The sequence below is a fragment of the Moschus berezovskii genome, chromosome 3 (genome assembly GCF_049115385.1).
Source record: "Moschus berezovskii isolate FMDL1 chromosome 3, NW_MosBer_1.0, whole genome shotgun sequence".
Taxonomy (NCBI): domain Eukaryota; kingdom Metazoa; phylum Chordata; class Mammalia; order Artiodactyla; family Moschidae; genus Moschus; species Moschus berezovskii.
In genome coordinates this window covers 76,360,935-76,378,726 of record NC_142462.1, presented here as the reverse complement: position 1 = coordinate 76,378,726, position 17,792 = coordinate 76,360,935, and the positions used below count along the sequence as shown (strand labels likewise).

Below are 17,792 nucleotides of genomic sequence, written 5' to 3'. Positions count from 1 at the left end.
TAATTCTTTAGTAATGTATGGTTTGATAGAGTTTAGGATTAAAATATATCATTAGTCAGCTGATGGGCAACCAGGAGCCATTATTAGTACAAGTATAGTCGTTCTGATTGGTTTCAATCATAGGGTTGGAATGTGGTAGAAAAGGTGGCTGGGTTTCATTTTTAAAACTTTTTGCCTGTTATTTCTGCAGGTTAAATGCCTCCTGTAAAACAAATTTATAGGTATTACACCATAAGCCTGAGTGACTGAGCAATGAGAGGGAAGGGGAAAAAAAAATCCCTTTATTGAGAATGAAGAAAGGGGAAGGAGTGAAGTGCATTAGGGAAGCATTAGGTGTTCAGACACATAAAGAGCCAGTCATAGAAATTTCACTAGGTGCTGAGTGTCTGCTGTATGAAGGGAAATAAAGCTATACGTGTGGGGGTCCCTGAAACCCTACATGTTGCTGAACCTCTTGCAGACCTTACAAGGAATTTAGAAGCATAGTAAAACATTTTAATAAAGTGCTTTGCCACTCCTGGGATTTCCTTATAATATAATAGATGGTGCTATACAACCATCCCTCCGTGTCAGTAGACACCATGTATTAACAGGGCTCAGTGCTGCTTCAGGATGGACTTTCAAAGGTCGCGCTTCCCAGTCACCTAGAAATTCACCCAGTCACCATCTCCTGTAATCCCATCAGCCTTAGGCAGGCTCGGAGGAGGAGAGAGACCCAAATGGAGTTTGGTCCCACAAGACCTTTGCATTAGGAACTGTGATGTTGTGATAAAAGGATTTCAGGTGCTTTCCAGGCTTCACAGGGTTCTTTTGATAAGAGTCACAGTGGTGATGCCATCCCTGAGGTGTATTCTAGCAACAGGGTTTTGACACCATTAGAATGAAAGGCATTCACAACCTGCCCTGAAGGAGATTTCTGCAGATGACAGCAGACCCATCAATACAGTGACAGTCACCCCTACCTCTCTGTTTTCCTCCGTCACCATACGTGGGCACTTTCAAATTTTACAAAGCATCTTAAATAAAACATTTTTAACATCTAAGGAGGAAGAAAAGTGTTTCTTTCATCATGATTCAGCCAAATGCCAGTGAGGGGAGGGGGGAATCTACTTGACTCTCTTTTCACACGTCATCCCTGTATCTTGCCAAAATATCATAGGAGATAGCTGGGTGATGCTTTTCCTCTTCATGAGTGTGACTTCACTGCTGACTTCATTCTTAGCAAAACAAGTTCGATGTGCTAACTAAAGCAAGGGGCTGCCTGTACTTCACATTTCAACACCTTACCCAACCATCCCTTCTCTCTCCCCATCACCTCCTCTCTCTCTTCCCCAGCAGGTTTCACCAGCAACACAACAGATGCAGCCCACCCAGACAATACAGCCGCCCCAGCCCACAGGGGGGCGCCGGCGAAGGGTGGTGGATGAGGATCCTGACGAGAGGCGGCGGAAATTTCTGGAACGGAACCGGGCGGCCGCCACCCGCTGCAGACAGAAGAGGAAGGTCTGGGTGATGTCACTGGAAAAGAAAGCAGAAGAGCTCACCCAGACAAACATGCAGCTTCAGGTGCAGGCCACTGTCTCTTTCCCGGGACTCAAAGGCCCTGTGTACCATTGGCATTTCCTGGCCCGGCAGGCACTTGTTGACCTAAGCCACAGAGCGACTGCAGGCTTACTTCTCAGGCTTGATTAATTCTTAGACGCTCTGCAAAACAAAACCACCATTCAGTTTTCAGTGCATCTGCTCTGAGCAGGGAGACCCTGCCCAACTAAGTTATAGGGCTGAGAGCAGAAGCTTTGGTCAGACAGAGGATGAAACTCTTGTTCAGCACCTAGTCGCAGTGTTAAATCTCTCTGGCTCTTAGTTTCCTCATCTGTAAAATGGGAATAATAACCTCGTAAAGTTGTTGGGAGGAATAAATGAACTAATGGTCTACAAAACTGTTAGCACAATACCTGGCACATAGTAAGTCTTCAACTGGAAGGCAGCCCTTTCTGTTCCCTGGGTGAGGGGGTTGCTTCAGCTTACACTAGATTGTCTGTATTTTTGTTTAATGGGAGAAAAGTTTGTGTAGATTATTTTGCTTCATAAGAAAAGGCATGTTTCTACCTTATTTTCAGACTTGACAAGATTTGAATCTTGTGTTATTTTTGCTTTCTCATGGGTGGCTCAGTGAGGGACATTTTATAACAAGGCCAATTCTAGGAGCATTTGAGAAACTCTGGTACCTGGGGCTTCTCCAGCAGGCTTCATGTCATACAAAAGATGCAATTCAGGGCATTTGTTCTCACACAGAAAGGAGGACACTGTTCGCCAGCAGAAGAAAAAAACAAATATTAGATATGTGACAAGCAGTCCAAGGATAAGAGTAAAATTGTAGATTAGAGCCCAGTGCTTCCAGGAGTAGAGATAACAGTTAAAGATGGAGATAAGAGGGGAAAGAATGCCCAAAAGAGAGAGTGTCTGCTCCTCGGGAGTTCATAGGTCACCTTCACCCACTCCCGCATCCTCTGTGGATCCTTAGAAAGGAACAATTAGGGTGCCAAACCTCCAAAGCCTTTGCATGTTTAATTCCATTAAATGGAAATGACCTTAGGACATTCAGTGTACATTGAAAGTGTACAAGAAAGTTTGGGTTATTTATGGACTGACTCTTGTAATTTATGGATGTTCATTCTTCCCGCCTCCCCCCCTCACATTTATCATTCTTTTAATGATGGACATGAGAAAGAAACTGGGAAACATATACAGTAGATATGGGGGAAGTCCCACTAGCTTGTACGAACCTTGGATAAAGGTGGAGACTGTATTCTTACCCTCTTCCCCGACCACCTACCCCCTTTTTCTAGTGTTAGGTCTAACCTGAAGAGTTCCTGAGTGTCTGTACTCAATATTTGTTTGTTGAATAAATGAATGAGCTCCCCATCACTGGAGTGTCCAAGAACTAGCTGCCTGACTACTTGGCAAAGATGTGATTTAAGCGAATCAAGCCACAGAGTTTGGCTGAACACAGACATCTCTGAAGCCACTCTGACTTGAAAGTCTGTAATTCTAGAATCTGGCAGGCATAGTCATTATGTGAGAAGCTTTGAGGTGGAATGTGGGTAGGCACTTTTAACGTTAATAATCATCTTTTAATTTTTATGTGTATTGAAAAATGTAATCAGAACATCAAAACTTCAATTTCACAGATTATTTTTGGTCAGGGCCAGGCTAAATCATTAAAAAAAAATGAGTTAACATGTTAAGTAAATAAAAGTTCTGGTGAATGTGACCTAGCAAATATCACAGCAGTGGTTTTCTAATGACTGAAATGTGAGCATCCCTGGAATTTGCTACCAGTTCTGAGGTCTGCAAAGGACCCTGAACGGGTGCAGGTTTTCTCAGTCTTGGCGCTATTACCGAGAATAATAATTATCAATTATTCTTTGTTATCTCCTGCGCATTGTACATATTGACCTCTGCCCACTAGATACCAAGAGCACCCCCCACCCCACCCCTAAATTTTGACAACCAAAAAGCCTCTAGACATTGTCAAATATCCTCTGTGGGGGGTTAAAATTACCCCCGATTGAGACCCACTGAACTAGATGGAGGAGCCCTAAGTAGCCAGCTGACATGTAATCAGATGCTGAGAAATTTTATATCAATTTTAACTAAAATGAGTCCTTGCAGAATGACTCCAGGGTACTGACTGTCACCCTAGAGCCTGAAGACATGGGCCAGGGAGAGGAACGATGCTGGTTTACTTTGAGGTCAGATGGGTTCACGCCTTGACAAAGGCATATACGTTTTAGCGTTTACTTAACCTATAAGATATTAACATATAAGGTAAACATATCCTTTATGAGAACGGAATCTATTATCACATTCTAAGAGCCAAAATGGCTAAGGATAAAAGATACTAGAAATCTAATCTCTGAAAACCAGAAAAAAAGTCTCATTCAACAGGCACCAATATTTTTGGTTGTTAAAGCAGTGCCTGAGGAAGGACAGTCTCTGAAAAGGCTTGAGTTGTTGGTGTTTTCCAGCCACTGCTTTGCTTCAGAGGGACAGAAACCACAAGGGTTCCATGTCTTCGGGGATGCTGAGAGCTCTACATCAGGCCATGTGATGCTGGAGAGGAGATGCAGATTCTGCTACCTTTGAATGACCCCTCTCCCTCTCACTGGACCTTTGTCAAAAGAGAAAGGTGTCTCTCTTGAGGCTGATCCAGTGAGTCAAATTTTAAGTAAACAGAAATGGAAGGTGCTAAACAAACAAACTCTCGCCAAAAGGAATATCCAAGGTCTGGATGGCCAGCTGCCACCTTTGAGTTGTTTTCCAGCGTAGAACCTTCTGGTTAGGCTGCAGAGCTTCAGATTGGAAAAATCAGAGCTGAGCAAACAAAATCAGCTCCCAAACTTCATTTCCTCATCTCACAACAAATCTCTGCCCAAGAGGTCAATACAAGTATAGAAATTGAAGGGAATATTAAAAAACCACCAATTTTACACTTTATTTAGGAAGAAACTGAGGCTCAGAAGACATGAGGAGTCTTCCCGAAAGTCACACAACAAGCAAGTAGTAGGATGAAGACCCAAGCAAGGCTTCTCTTGACCTAACCCACTGCTCTGTGACCTTTCATTCTAGACAGTTCTTAAACTATGAAAGAATCCACAGTCTTTTCACTGAGAGAGTGGCTGAGATCAGTTTTAACTTCCCCAACTGCTAATGTGGTACTCAGTAGATTGCCTGTGTTCAGTAGATGATATGGAAATCATCTGGTCGCCCATGGAAATAATTGCTTTTCTTTTTCAGCGCAAAGACACATGGCCTAAGTCCCTGTTGAAATTTTCAACATACAAGCCCAGGTTTGGGACTTGGCACGAGAAAAAGCCAGATGGGAACTGTTTCTGTACAAATCTAAAGTCCTTTGTTTTTGAATGAACAAAACCTGGCCTCAGTTAATCTATAAGGAAAAAAAACACAATGGGATGGGGGGCTATGTTGTAGGGATCATTTTGATAATTATGTTTTTGGCATGGACTACTGCTTGCATCAAAAAGCATTCTGAGTTTATCATATTAACAAAATGACATCCCCCAAAGCCAAAAGCTGAAAATGTAGTTATTAGGGACTTCTTGGAGTCCTTGTTTCAAGTATGTTATTATAGTGTTGAATGTCTCTATAGGGGTGCTACTTCATCCCAAGGCAACTTTATGGATTTAAGAACAGATTAATCTAACCATATCTACACTCTCACAGTCCCTATTAAATAAGGACTTGCTACCTTTTAAGTAGCAAACCCAAACTGGTTTAGAAAAAAGACAAAAAAATTAAAGGCTGATTTCAGCAGGAGAATCAATAGTTAGAAAGTGTGAGTCTCTCAGTCATGTCTGACTCTTTGCAACCCCATGGACTATAGCCCGCCAGGATCCTCTATCCATCGAATTCTCCAGGCAAGAATACTAAAGTGGGTAGTCATTCCTTTCTCCAGGGGATCTTCCCAATCCAGGGATCAAACCCAGGTCTCCCGCATTGCAGGCAGATTCTTCACCTTTGAGCCACCTGGGAAGCCCCTCAATACTTATTATTAATACTTTGCTCTTGCAAAGTGCTTATGTACGAATACCTATAGTTATAACCTACACAGGGGAGTAAAAAAAATTGATGATTTGCCTCAGTTCATAAAGCAAGGTAATTCAGAATAAGAAAATGCCTGCAGAAGCCCTGTGTGTGTGTTTTTCTTAATTTCCCTACCAGAACTGCAGGCCACTTTTGATTTCTTTCATACACTTTGAAACATTTGCTGTCTGATTGTTCTCTTCCAAAATGTATTCAAGGTGATTTCTAGTAATGTTACCTTGAAAAGAATTTTTGTGTTTAAAATGTAGTCTAGTGTTTGTGTCTTCCCTACATCATTTGGTCTATCAGTATAGAATTGTATCTGTCAGTACCTATCAATATGGATTGATGATGCTTGTGCGCAGTGAACTCTGCTTCCACTAGGGCAGTGATTCTCAACCTTTCTTCACTCAGAGGCTCCCTTATGGAATCTGAGGAAGGCTCTAATAGACTCTCACAATGTACATGTGAGATATGGACTTGAAATTTTCCACAAAAGTGAAACCATAAATATTCCTTTGGAATCTGCCCTGATAAGATGTGGAAGTAAAGGGGATGCTAGAACTGGCTCCCTTAGGAAACATAAGACTTGACATCTAAGCCCATTTGAGAATACCAAAAGCAGTTAATTAGTGAATTAAAAATCAAGATGGAGACCTTCATTAGATTATTAGGTAATTAGCATTCTCAATAGAAAACGACACAGAAACATAGAATAAAAAACTGGGACTTCCCTAGTGGTTAAGACTCCATGCTTCCACTGCAGGGGGCACAGGTTCAATCCCAGGTCTAGGAAATAAGAATAAAAAACTATCTTACAGAAAGTAATTCGAAAACTAGTCCAACCACCTTGTTTTACACTAGGTTGGTGTAGCAACTGGGGAATCCAAGCCTTGTTATTCTCAACCCTCATTTGAGAGTTCCTTTTTCTGCTGGAAGTTCCCCCATGAATTTCTGTTGTTTTTATGGCCACTAGACTTTTATTTAGTCCTTATCAGCCTCATACTTATGTGTGCATGATATAAATGAGACAGAGCCTGATAGTTCTGTCTATGGAGAATGTTAATTGACATTCATTTTCCAATTATAACAAAGCTAAATGATTATATATTACATTAAGAAATATGTCCGTATTCACATATATCTTTAAATGATTGTCAGTCATCACTGTGGTTTTAAATAATGGTTAGTTATCTCCAGGTTCCTATATTTTTACAGACTCTCAACTACCCCCAGGGCTTCAGTTTCTATATTTACAACATATTGGTTTATTAATCAAGTGTTTTGCTATCCATAGACAAAAATGCCACTAAAATCATCACATTTCATTTTGAGGCCAAGTATATACACGTTCACGGAGAAGGCAATGGCACCCCACTACAGTACTCTTGCCTGGAAAATCCCATGGGTGGAGGAGCCTGGTGGGCTGCAGTCCATGGGGTCTCTGAGAGTCAGACACGACTGAGCGACTTCACTTGCACTTTTCACTTTCATGCATTGGAGAAGGAAATGGCAACCCACTCCAGTGTTCTTGCCTGGAGAATCCAAGGGACGGGGGAACCTGGTGGGCTGCCGTCTATGGGGGTCGCACAGAGTTGGACATGGCTGAAGCGACTTAGCAGCAGCAGCAGCAGCATATACACATTCATACATCTTACTTTTCTTTTTCTCATTTGTTGTTCAGTTTTTGTCTGTTTTGTTTTTAACCAGGGGTTGCCTTCTACTTGATGGTCTAAAAGTACCTTTCTTTTACACAGGCTATTTTAAGCAGAAGGACACCTGGGAAAAGCAAGGAAGACTGTCTGAATTTAAACGAGCATAAAATCAGAGGAAAAAATATCGTGTTTAAAGCTGAAATAAATTGTCCTATAAATAAAGTTGTCCTATTGACCCCCAAAGTGACAAGGGTCACTTTCAGCTTTGACAGGGCCCATTATCAATCACACTTATTTGGAGGTGGAAGCGCAGCTCACCTTCCTGAATGTTCTCAAATTGAAGAGCAATTTTCCTGTGAAAATTAAGTGATGTATTCATCATTAATACTAATTTATCAGATAGGCATTCTTTAAAAATTTTTATTATAGTTACTTTACAATGTTGTGCTAGTGCCAGGTGTACAGCAGTGACTCTATCATACATGTACATATATCCATTCTTTTTTAGATTCTCTTCCCATGTAGGTTTTTACAGAATATTGAGTAGAGGTCCCTGTGCTATAATGTAGGTCCTTATTAGTTATTTTCTATATAGTAGTGTTTATCCCAGTCTCCTAGTTGATTCCTCCCTCTACCCTTTCATCTGATAGACATTTGTATTTTGTTTAGTTCAGAGGAGAAAGAGAAAAGCCTTTGTAGATGAAATTTTTATTATTTATTTATGCTACTCAACATTTGATTGCTTATAATGTATTTTGCAAATGAATTTGGAAATAGGAAGTATTCTTTGAAACAAGTTTCCAAAAAAATTTTTAATTAACTTCTAGAATTCCAAACTTACTTTCCTAGGTGATAAATACATGCCTGAAAAGCCAAGTTCATATTGAAAGTGTAGATACAACTTAATGACAGCAATGTTAAAACACCTTTTTCTGTGTGCATGCTTTTTTAAAGTCTCTTTCATGTGGCATATAATGCCTGGCAGCCACAAAGAAAACTGGTCAAAGAGAGGGTATCATTTATCACAACTGTAAAACGGCTTATATGAGCTAGTGCTACATTTGCAGTTTACTTTTATCAAGTGGAAGCACCTTGGAACAGTCTATTCTACATTTATACAGTCGTCCCTGGGTATCAGCAGGGTATTGGCTAGCCTCAGATACCACAATCCATTTATGCTCAAGCCCCATAGTCAGCCCTCTGTACCCGTGGTTCTGCATGCTCAGATTCAGGCAACTGCTAATCATGTCACACTGTATCTATGGAAAAATCCACATAGTAGTAGACAACTGTGCCTGAAGACAATGGTGCCACGTACATTATTCCACAAACTATGAACCTTGAACCTGCCTTTTAAAATTACTACATAAAGTGGAGAAGTGAGACACTTACCTAAGTCAATTTTTAAGATGCACACACAATCCACAATACCCTGATATTGAGGGGGAAAGGAGTTTATAGACTGAAATTAGCCAGACTAATTAATGAACCAATCAAACTGATTCCATCACGGTCCTAAACTCTGCTGTCCTTTGCCTGCCTGGACCACTAGTAGAGGACCAGCATTTGCGCCATATCCTTCCATGCCTTCTCCTAAGTGGCATCAGGCATAGGGATGTGCTCTGTTGAATTGTAGCCTATTAAGAACATCTTTGAGGGAATCAGCTTATTCTGAGGGCATTTAGGTTTGAAGTGATTCATCCTGCCACACAGTTCTTCCCAATGTCTCACCTTCACCTTCTACTCGTGATCAGTGTTAGCCTGTAAGGTGGTGTGAAGATGATTGTTATGAGGGCTAAATTTACTGAATGCATAGTGTATGCTGGACACTGCTCTGCGTATTTGCTTCTATTACCTCAGTTAATCCCCACAACTCAAAGAACTTTCTACTGTTTTCATCCCCATCCAAGGTTGTTGGAACTTAGTTGGGTTATGTTACCTGCCTAGAGTCACGCAGTCAGTGTAGAATGGAGAGTTCCCACCCAAGTAACTTTGCATAGAATTCAGCTCTTGATTGAAAACCTAGTCTCTTCAGAAAGCCCCTGGTAAGCCTGAGGGACAAATTGAAGGCAAGCTACACATTTTCAGGTGAATCCTGTTGTATGGTATTAATGTCATTCAGATGTAACAGAAGTGCACCAGTTCAGTGTTGAAAGTGCATGGGGCCCTTGGTTTGTCTTCTCTAGTCTTCTTAACATGATGCTGATCTGTCTTTTTCCAGAACGAAGTGTCCATGTTGAAGAACGAGGTGGCACAACTGAAGCAGCTGTTGTTAACGCATAAAGACTGCCCCATAACAGCCATGCAGAAAGAATCACAAGGCTATCTCAGTAAGTCATTGACTTTTTTGCTTTTTTTTAAGTGTCCAGGTTTTTGCCACTAATTTCACGTTGGATTTATTGAAAGAACAAAAGTAAAGCCCAGACTGCACACCTAGGCGGATAAGGTGCTAAAATTCTTGAGCAGCTGCCAGACTACTGCACCAGGGGGAATCCTTCTTTTCTGACCCCCGTTCATCACCACACCCACCATCTCTTGATCATTTATGGCTAGACGTTCCCTGGCATTTCATGTTGTAAAAATCCCACCAAATTCCAATTTTGCAGCCAGTAGGAGCCCAATTACCAGTGGGCTAGCAGTTTTTTATGGGCTGGGAAACAGGCTTCAGAGGAATCATATCCAGTGCCCGAGGATACGCTGCGTGTTATTCACTGGGATGAAAAGCAAGTGAGCTTGTCTCAGTTTACCAATAGGTAAAGTGGATCCCTTTTTCTAGATCCCAATATTGGCACCTGGAACATCAATAGGTTCAATGCTAATTCGTAGGGAACAGTGGGAGGAGCGGGGATTTATGACTGAAGGTCATTTTCTTTTCAAATAATTTTTTAGATTGAGCAGCACAGATTCTCCCACCACATGTGAGTCTTTTTCCACATTTGATATATGTATGGCTCTTTGAAAAGACAAGATAGGGACTTCACAGGCTGTGACTCAAATACATCCAGTCATGTTGCTGACCTAGAAGGCATGACTTTGTTGGTAGCTATAAACTGGGAAGGCATAGCTTTGTGACCGACAGTTCAAAGTTTTGAAATTAACCTCCCAGAAAAAATGCATGAAACACATTCTATTTCTAGCAAACACCTAGCAACATTTTTGAATAGTCTCCGTGTCCACCCCAGGAAAGAGCTATATTGGTGTGTGTGTGTGTGCTTTCTCCTAGGTCCAGAGAGTAGCCCTCCTGCAAGTCCCGCCCCCACATGCTCGCAGCAGCAGGTCATCCAGCATAACACCATCACCACTTCCTCGGCAGTCAGCGAGGTGGTAGGAAGCTCCACTCTCAGCCAGCTCACCACTCACAGAACAGACCTGAACCCCATCCTCTAAAATCTGTGGGTCACACCTTGCCTTCAAGAAGAGCTGTTGCATATCCTGCGTCCTTTCTTTTAAGGGCATTTTTAGAATTAACTCAGACCTGGAAGACTCCTCAGCCCTTCAGAGACTGGCTTTCATTTTTATAGTTATTATGGAAATGTTGTCTTTTATACTTAGTTATATAAGGAAAAAGGGAGTTATGCAATTAATAATCTATCAGCTTGGGAAATGCTTTGGTGCTTTTCTCCAATTTTCTGGTACCAGTTACTTGTTTATAAACTGAACTCTTTCTGTACATAGTCATGGTTTCATTCTTATCAGTCAAACCCTTTGCCTGAAATGTTGAATCTCGTTAAACCGCAGCTTTTAGCCAAAATGAGGCATACATAGATGTCCAGTAAACAGATTGCAAGGCAACTGGGGGGTGGAGTCTGATGACATCATAACTCATGTTGAGTTTGCGCTATGATGTCACCAGAATGCCAGGTAAACATAGAGCCTTTTCCACAACTGTTTCTCTTACTATTAAGAAAGTATTAATTGAAAGTATTAATAGAAGCTCCAATAAAATCAGCAAGGATCTCGCCACTCCTCCTTCTCCTCTTGGTCCACTTCCTTGACTGCCCAATTTTCCTTTCCATTTCCACTTTTACCTGGGCTTCCTGTTGACTTTTTATTGTTACTTTCTTCTGTTTTATTTTTTCCCTTTAGCATTGCATGTAAAGAAGAAAATAATGTTTAAAGGAAAAAAAAAAGCTAATGTGGACCTAGCCATGTCTTCCCTTGCATGTGACCCACAGCTGGAGTTCATTCAACTCTTGCTTTTTACACAAGAGTAACCAGGAGATGTTTAATGTGCCTGATTTAATGTTTTTAATAATCAGAACAAATAAAAGGTGGCTTAGCCATAGGTGAAGCACTGTTGAATGCCAGCTGTGGAGACGCTAGGGAAGGGAGCTTTATAAGCCTCAATTGTGAAAATCCAAATTACGATGCAAGGCTATAACATCACACCCTCGAATTACAACTGGTTTTATACGGCCTGTCTATAATGTTGAAAATCCATGTACTATATAATAATGCAGAAGGGCTGTATTCACTACACGGATTACATTGTTCAGTCATCAGCTGCTAATAGCCTAAGATTTATTATTGTTTTTTTCTTAAGCCTATGGAACCGTCTTTGCTGTTCTGGTGGGTGAAAGTAGACAAACTCCTGGAGGAACAAAGAGAGAAAGAAAACCTCATGTTTCCCTAGAGCTGCTCTCAGCCCTTCCACCACAGTTAAAGCACTCTTTGGCTGTTGAAAGAATCCCGTGGATATGGCTACTCCACTCTTCTGCATAATCCTGGTTTATATTTTCAGCAACTTTTCTGGACTTTCCCATTATAAAAAGCAGACAGTTGTGCCTCCTTGAAACAAGCCATTTTCCTTGGCGAAGGTTTTCATATCGCAACTCACAAGTAACAGGGGCTAATGTTTTTCTCTAGTGGTCTAGGCAGGTGCTGGTGTTTCATCTCTGTGTGAATGCTTGACCTCCAAACATGAGTGTGTGTGTGTGTGTGTGTGTGAAAGAGAGCGAGAGGGAGACAGAGGCAGACAGACGGAGAGAGGGGAAGATTATGGGATTTAAAAGAACAGTATTTTAAAAAAGGTGTAGCTTTTTTAAGAGTTCAGAATAGGGAAGGATGTGATTTTTTTCTCTCACTATAGTATAATAATCTATTTTGGAGAAGAAAAGAAAATATAAGGGTCATGAAGCATGGTTTTTATAACTAGTTTTAGTTTTATCTAATAACTTGCTTTTTAAATCAATATTTATCAACAATCTTTTCATGTATGCAGTGCTTTCAAAAAGAAGGTTCTGAGTTTCCAGGAAAACTCATAACTTGGATATATGATCTAAAAAAATCAAAACAAAAACAAAAGCAAAAAAAAAGAGAGAAAAGAGAAAAAAAGAAAAAAATGCAAACGAGAAAAGGATTTTCTATTGTATTTTAGACAGACATATCATTCTTAAGTATTTTAAATACTGAATTCATGGTTGTTTTATTTTGTTTTGAATCCCAGCAGGAATAGATGAATGGTTTAACCAAACTGGCTTCATAAGAAGTTTAAGATTTAGCTCAAAAAGCAGTTAATATCCTTATCTCTATTTTGAAATCAAAAATAATTTTTTTCTAAACTCCTTCCTAGGACCATTTAGGTGTCCCCCTAAAAAGGAGAAAGAGCTCATTGAAATATCTGTTTGGGTTTTTTAATTTTTATTTTATTTTTGTTTTGCTTTAAGTGAAAAAATATTTTCTTTCTTTCCTGCATGCATAGCACTTAATGAAATGGATTTTTTAAAAATCCACTGGTGATATCAGAATGTCCAAGGAGTGGGCTGTCACTAAAATTATGGTTTAAACTTTACTTCTGTTCCACCTCTTAACTGAAATATTTAGTTGTGAAACCGAAAGCCTCTGCAGTTAAGAACTTGCCTGAGTTTTCTTAATTCAGCAACTTGACAGTTTGACTGATGTGCATTATGTATAGCTCAATTATGTCTGTTTTTTATGCTAAGTAGGCAAACCAACCACACACACGTTAGCAAACGGGCCTCAACGTATAATTAGAATACACTGTCTTCTTGTTATAGTCAGGGCCTTTAGGTATGTTCATTAGCGGTGTGGAAATAGATTAAATGGAAGATGCCAGCGAGCCGTCAGCGCTTCTTGAAATCCTGAGCAGAAAGGCTCACTGGTCAAATCTAGCACTCAGCTTATCAATATGAAATATTTCACTTGAAGGCCGGCTATCACCAGACCATCATAGAATCATTGGTCTGCCTGAACATCTTTCCTTGTTGCCCCACACTTTTTGCCAATCTGAGGAAACATTCTGCCCTGTTCTCCCTTCCCACCCAGGTACTGGGTCACCCACTCATATTGTCATAGATGGGTTGCAGTGACCTTCAGAGCACCCATGCTAAGGGGGGAGGGCTGGCAGCGATGCGCTGCCTCTCCTCGTTCCCAGGTGGGTTGTTATCAGCAGGATCTGCCTTTGAAGTCACTACCAACTTGGCCTGGAAACTTCCACAGCACCTCCCCTGCCTCCTGTGATGGGAACTAGCTTCCAAGATAGGGACACCTGGTAGTGTTTCTGCCAGGTTGGTTGTCACCTACTCTGAGCTATTCCCATCTCAACTGTAACTCCTGAGGACATTTTTCAACATATATGGGGACAGTAGAGTGGAAATCCTCCCTGTGGATGAATGTGCACTCATTTTAACACCTGGTGTGAGATCGAATGTTTTCCCTTTTCCCTTCCCCTCAGCTCTCTCCTGTCTCCACATCAGTGTTCACCAGTCGGAGTCTTTACACGGCCTGTGGGGATGAGCAATTTGTATGCTGTCACTGCCTGCGTCCTTATCACAAGGGTTGCTTACTCGGAGCAGTTTGCTGTTTGGAGCCTGTTGGGTTCATGAAATCAAATGCAGCACATGTTCTGAACAGAGGGGCATCCATGGTGAATGTTCAGGTAGTTGTGCTCTGTTAGTTCAGTAAATCATCGTGTGTCAGTTGGGTTTGTCATTGAAATCAACCAGCTGTGAGAAAAGACCAGCCATCGGCTGGGGGGTTTTAAGCATCTATAACTGCTATAAACCTAGCCATCCAGTTAGGATAGAATGTGCTTCTTTCTGGTTAATAAAAACCATCTAAGAAAATATATATGTATGTATGTGTGTATACAGTGGAATTCAAGGACCAAAGCAAAATTTGAACAGGAATCTATTAATTTAGAATTTTATAAGATATTTATTAATAAATGTTATTTTTAAACATTCCATTTGAACAATATTCTTCTGTAGGATCTACTTGTTTTTAAAGGATTAGTTCATAATTAACTAGATATGTGTATCTTCCTTTTTCAGGGTTTCAAATGGCTATTCTCCATCATCTGGTGGAAATGTCTGTTTAGATCTCTGTGCATAGAAATTTCAAGGATTTTTATTGTTCTGTGAGTTGTTTTTTAATCTATGTTCGTAACAGTTTTAAATCATCTATTTCTTTTTTTTTTTTTTTTTTCACTTGTAAACTCTTTCCTTTAGGAAGCAGAGTTCAGCTAAAGGGAATCTGTAACTATAACTGGAACAGCTCTCTTGTTAAAGTGTAAAAACAGCTTCATCTCTGCTTCTCCCACTGCACTCCAACTTCCTAGAATGCCTTGCACTATTTAGCTTTGTTGGTGCTTTTCTTGTCCCTTCGCAAACCGTGTGCAGTAGCTTTAAGCCATTCAAGTTCCATTATGCAGTGTATCTGAGAAGGGAAAGGAAACGACATGTTTCAATTGGAATAAAAATGTGCCTATGCGAACAGTAGCGACTTAGAATCTCTCTTCTGCTTTTAAAATAATTTATATTTTAAAATTGCACTTTAGCGTTTGTAATCCCTATCAGTTTCTCTTGTTCTCTTTCAAACCTCCTCCCTGTCCTCAAACTTGCCTTCACGCTTTCCTTCCCAGCCCCCCACCTCCCCCAAGCTTCCTCTAAGGTTCTGAACTGCATCATTTAAAATACTTTATGGAATATGTGCCCCAGGTACATTTGTGTGCATTCACCAGTAGCATAGCCAAGACGTGTTACTCACATCCGCCTAGATGAAGCCTGCTACAAGAATGCCAAGGAAAAGAGCCAGTTTATACTCTTTATCCCTTTATTCATAGCATGATTTTTTCAAATGTTATGTAACAGACGTGAAGCAGCAACTATGCTATACTTAAGAATTTTCTATCTCATCCTCCAAACCAAAGTGTCCTGAAGGAGCCAGGAGACTTATTCTTTTGTGCGTCACTGTGCATGTTGGACTGTGGTCCTCACCATTGTCTCTCTGGGCTGCTGAAAAAACTGTGGCCCTAACTATTTCATTCTTGGTTTCAAAAATACAGTGTTGCCTTGTACCATAATTAGGGACAGCACCTCTTTTTTACAATTATAATCTAAGAAAGGACAAGAAGACACTGAAGCAATAAACTTACAGGTAAAATCCAATACCAAAACAAAGAAACAAACAAAAAAACCCTTACTCATCACGTTGTGAAATTGAAGAAGTGTATGTCCATTCAAAATATTTTACTATTTCTTGTGGAGTTTTTCAGTGATGTAATGCTTATAGCCAAATTGCTTAAAGAGCATTTATATATTTTTTTTCTTATAAATTGTCTATTTTTAAAGAAAAGCTATTTAACCACAAGTTGAAGAGGGTGGGGGTAAGGCCAAATCGCCAGCATTTGTTAAAAGATTAATACTCTTAAGTGGCGCTCTGATACCTTTCCAAGTTTATCATCACAGGGGGATCAATAATTATCAGCTGTTCTATTTAGACCAACTTACAATATCTAGCTCATTAGAAGCCAGGATTTGGAAAGCTCTTCCGAAGCCATTGAAGATTTTCTTAAATTGAGTTTCATTTTATAGAACTTTCTAGGATTTTTTTTAACAGAATCATTTTAGCCTCAGGACTGAGAATGTGGAGAGCCTGAATAAATTAGCTTTAAATACATCATTAAAATCTTATGCACAATAAGCTCATTAGAATCTAGTTTGCTCCTTTAGAATACCAAGTCTATAGATGCTATAGGACATGATGAAAGGTATCAACCATGCTGAAGTGGAGGGGGTTTCAGAGAAAGGACCCTTCCCCACCAGCCAGCCAGTAGAATAGAAGACCTACTCACCCTTTTTCCTTCTTCGTTCTGCTAAATCCACACCTGCCTCATAGAGAGAGGAGTTCTGCCTTTGAGGTTTGTCTTGGAGAAAAGATAAGCTTGAAATGTTCTCCCTAGAGAGGACATGGGATTTGGGATCTTTCGAAAAGCCCCAGGGGGAAAAAAAATGGATCAGTTCGAACACAGTGTTCTAGGACAATTGGAATATAAATATTGTCCAAAAATAGAATTAAAAGAAGAAAATAAAGTTAGCATTGTCCTAAGTGTTAACTAAGGAAGTCCTCAAAAAATGGTGCTGTTACTTGGGGCGGGTGGGGTTGTTTGGAATTGTAAACAGCAAAACATTTGTGTTTGTTTGTCTATTTGTAATGCAACCACCTTCCTTATTGGAAGGAGAAAAAATTGGGGGTACATACATGTAAATACTTGCAGCAGCATTTAATGTTTAATTTTATGTTAAGCTTTTTGTTGCATCGTGAAGACATTTATTGTTACCAATGGACAATGAGTTCATTAAGACTGTTCAACTAGGTCAGATTTTTACATCTCTTTCTAGCAAGAAGAGACAAGATTTTGTGCATTTGTACAAATGTTAATAATATCACTGCAATTCCAATATAATAAAGCACTTAAATGCAAATAATTTATGTACCCTTTGTATGATGAAATTTGCATTGGGAGATAAAGACATGACATGTATCCTTATAAGATCTTATCCATACCTTGGAAACCAAGGCTTAGGCTCCAGGGTGACCATCATCTGGAGAGAGAAGCAGGTAAGATTTTCTCCTTCCCAAATCTTCACTGCTCTACTGCTTCTCCCATCCAACTTCCCAACCAAGGCCACTAGTCTAACACATTTACAGTGGGTACCCTAATCCTAACCACACAACTAAACTTCACTCCGGGATCAGCAGATTTTAACACTCAAGAAATGCAGCCAGGTGTAAATTTGTGTTTCAGTTATGCCTAGAAACCAAGAATCACATGCTGGCACTCAAGTCCTGGCATTCTTTACTTGACCTCCAGAGAAGTCCTGAGGACATGTTAGTTAGCCCCTGTATACGTGCACTCAGACGTATGGCCCCTACCCCTAATCTTCCTCTTCTTCCTGCCTTGCTTCCTCTCCTTTATTCTCTTATTATTTTTTTATTCACACTCCTCTTTTTCTTACACTCTATCTGCTCTATCAGCCTGACAGAATCCAACCATCATTTATCACCAATGTTACTGTTGCAGTTCTGTCCAGACTACCAACATCTCTCATCTGGATTATCTCAGTGCTCTTCTAACTGGCAACTACAGGCAGCCTCTGAAGATGGAAATCAGATGGTGTTCCTCTGCCACTTAAAATCCTGAAAGGACTTCTCTACTCATTCAGAGCAAAAGCCAAATTCTTTACTATCAGGTTCTGTAAGGTGCCACCTGACCTCACCCTGATCCTT

At 40.3% G+C, this 17,792-nt stretch overlaps 1 protein-coding gene across 4 annotated transcripts in view; it reads left to right on the top strand.

Moving 5' to 3' along the window:
- The window catches only part of CREB5 (cAMP responsive element binding protein 5), a 456,686-nt gene extending 439,696 nt beyond the window's left edge, over positions 1–16,990 (top strand). For 3 of the 4 annotated variants that reach the window (XM_055420962.2, XM_055420958.2, XM_055420963.2), the window contains 3 exons: positions 1,336–1,566; positions 9,484–9,592; positions 10,486–16,990. In XM_055420962.2, the coding sequence (XP_055276937.1) occupies positions 1,336–1,566; positions 9,484–9,592; positions 10,486–10,649 (504 nt within the window). In that variant the 3' untranslated portion in view covers positions 10,650–16,990. The remainder of the gene's footprint in view (positions 1–1,335; positions 1,567–9,483; positions 9,593–10,485) is intronic. The other variant, XM_055420959.2, reaches the window with a different exon arrangement.
- The last annotated feature ends 802 nt before the right edge of the window (positions 16,991–17,792 follow it).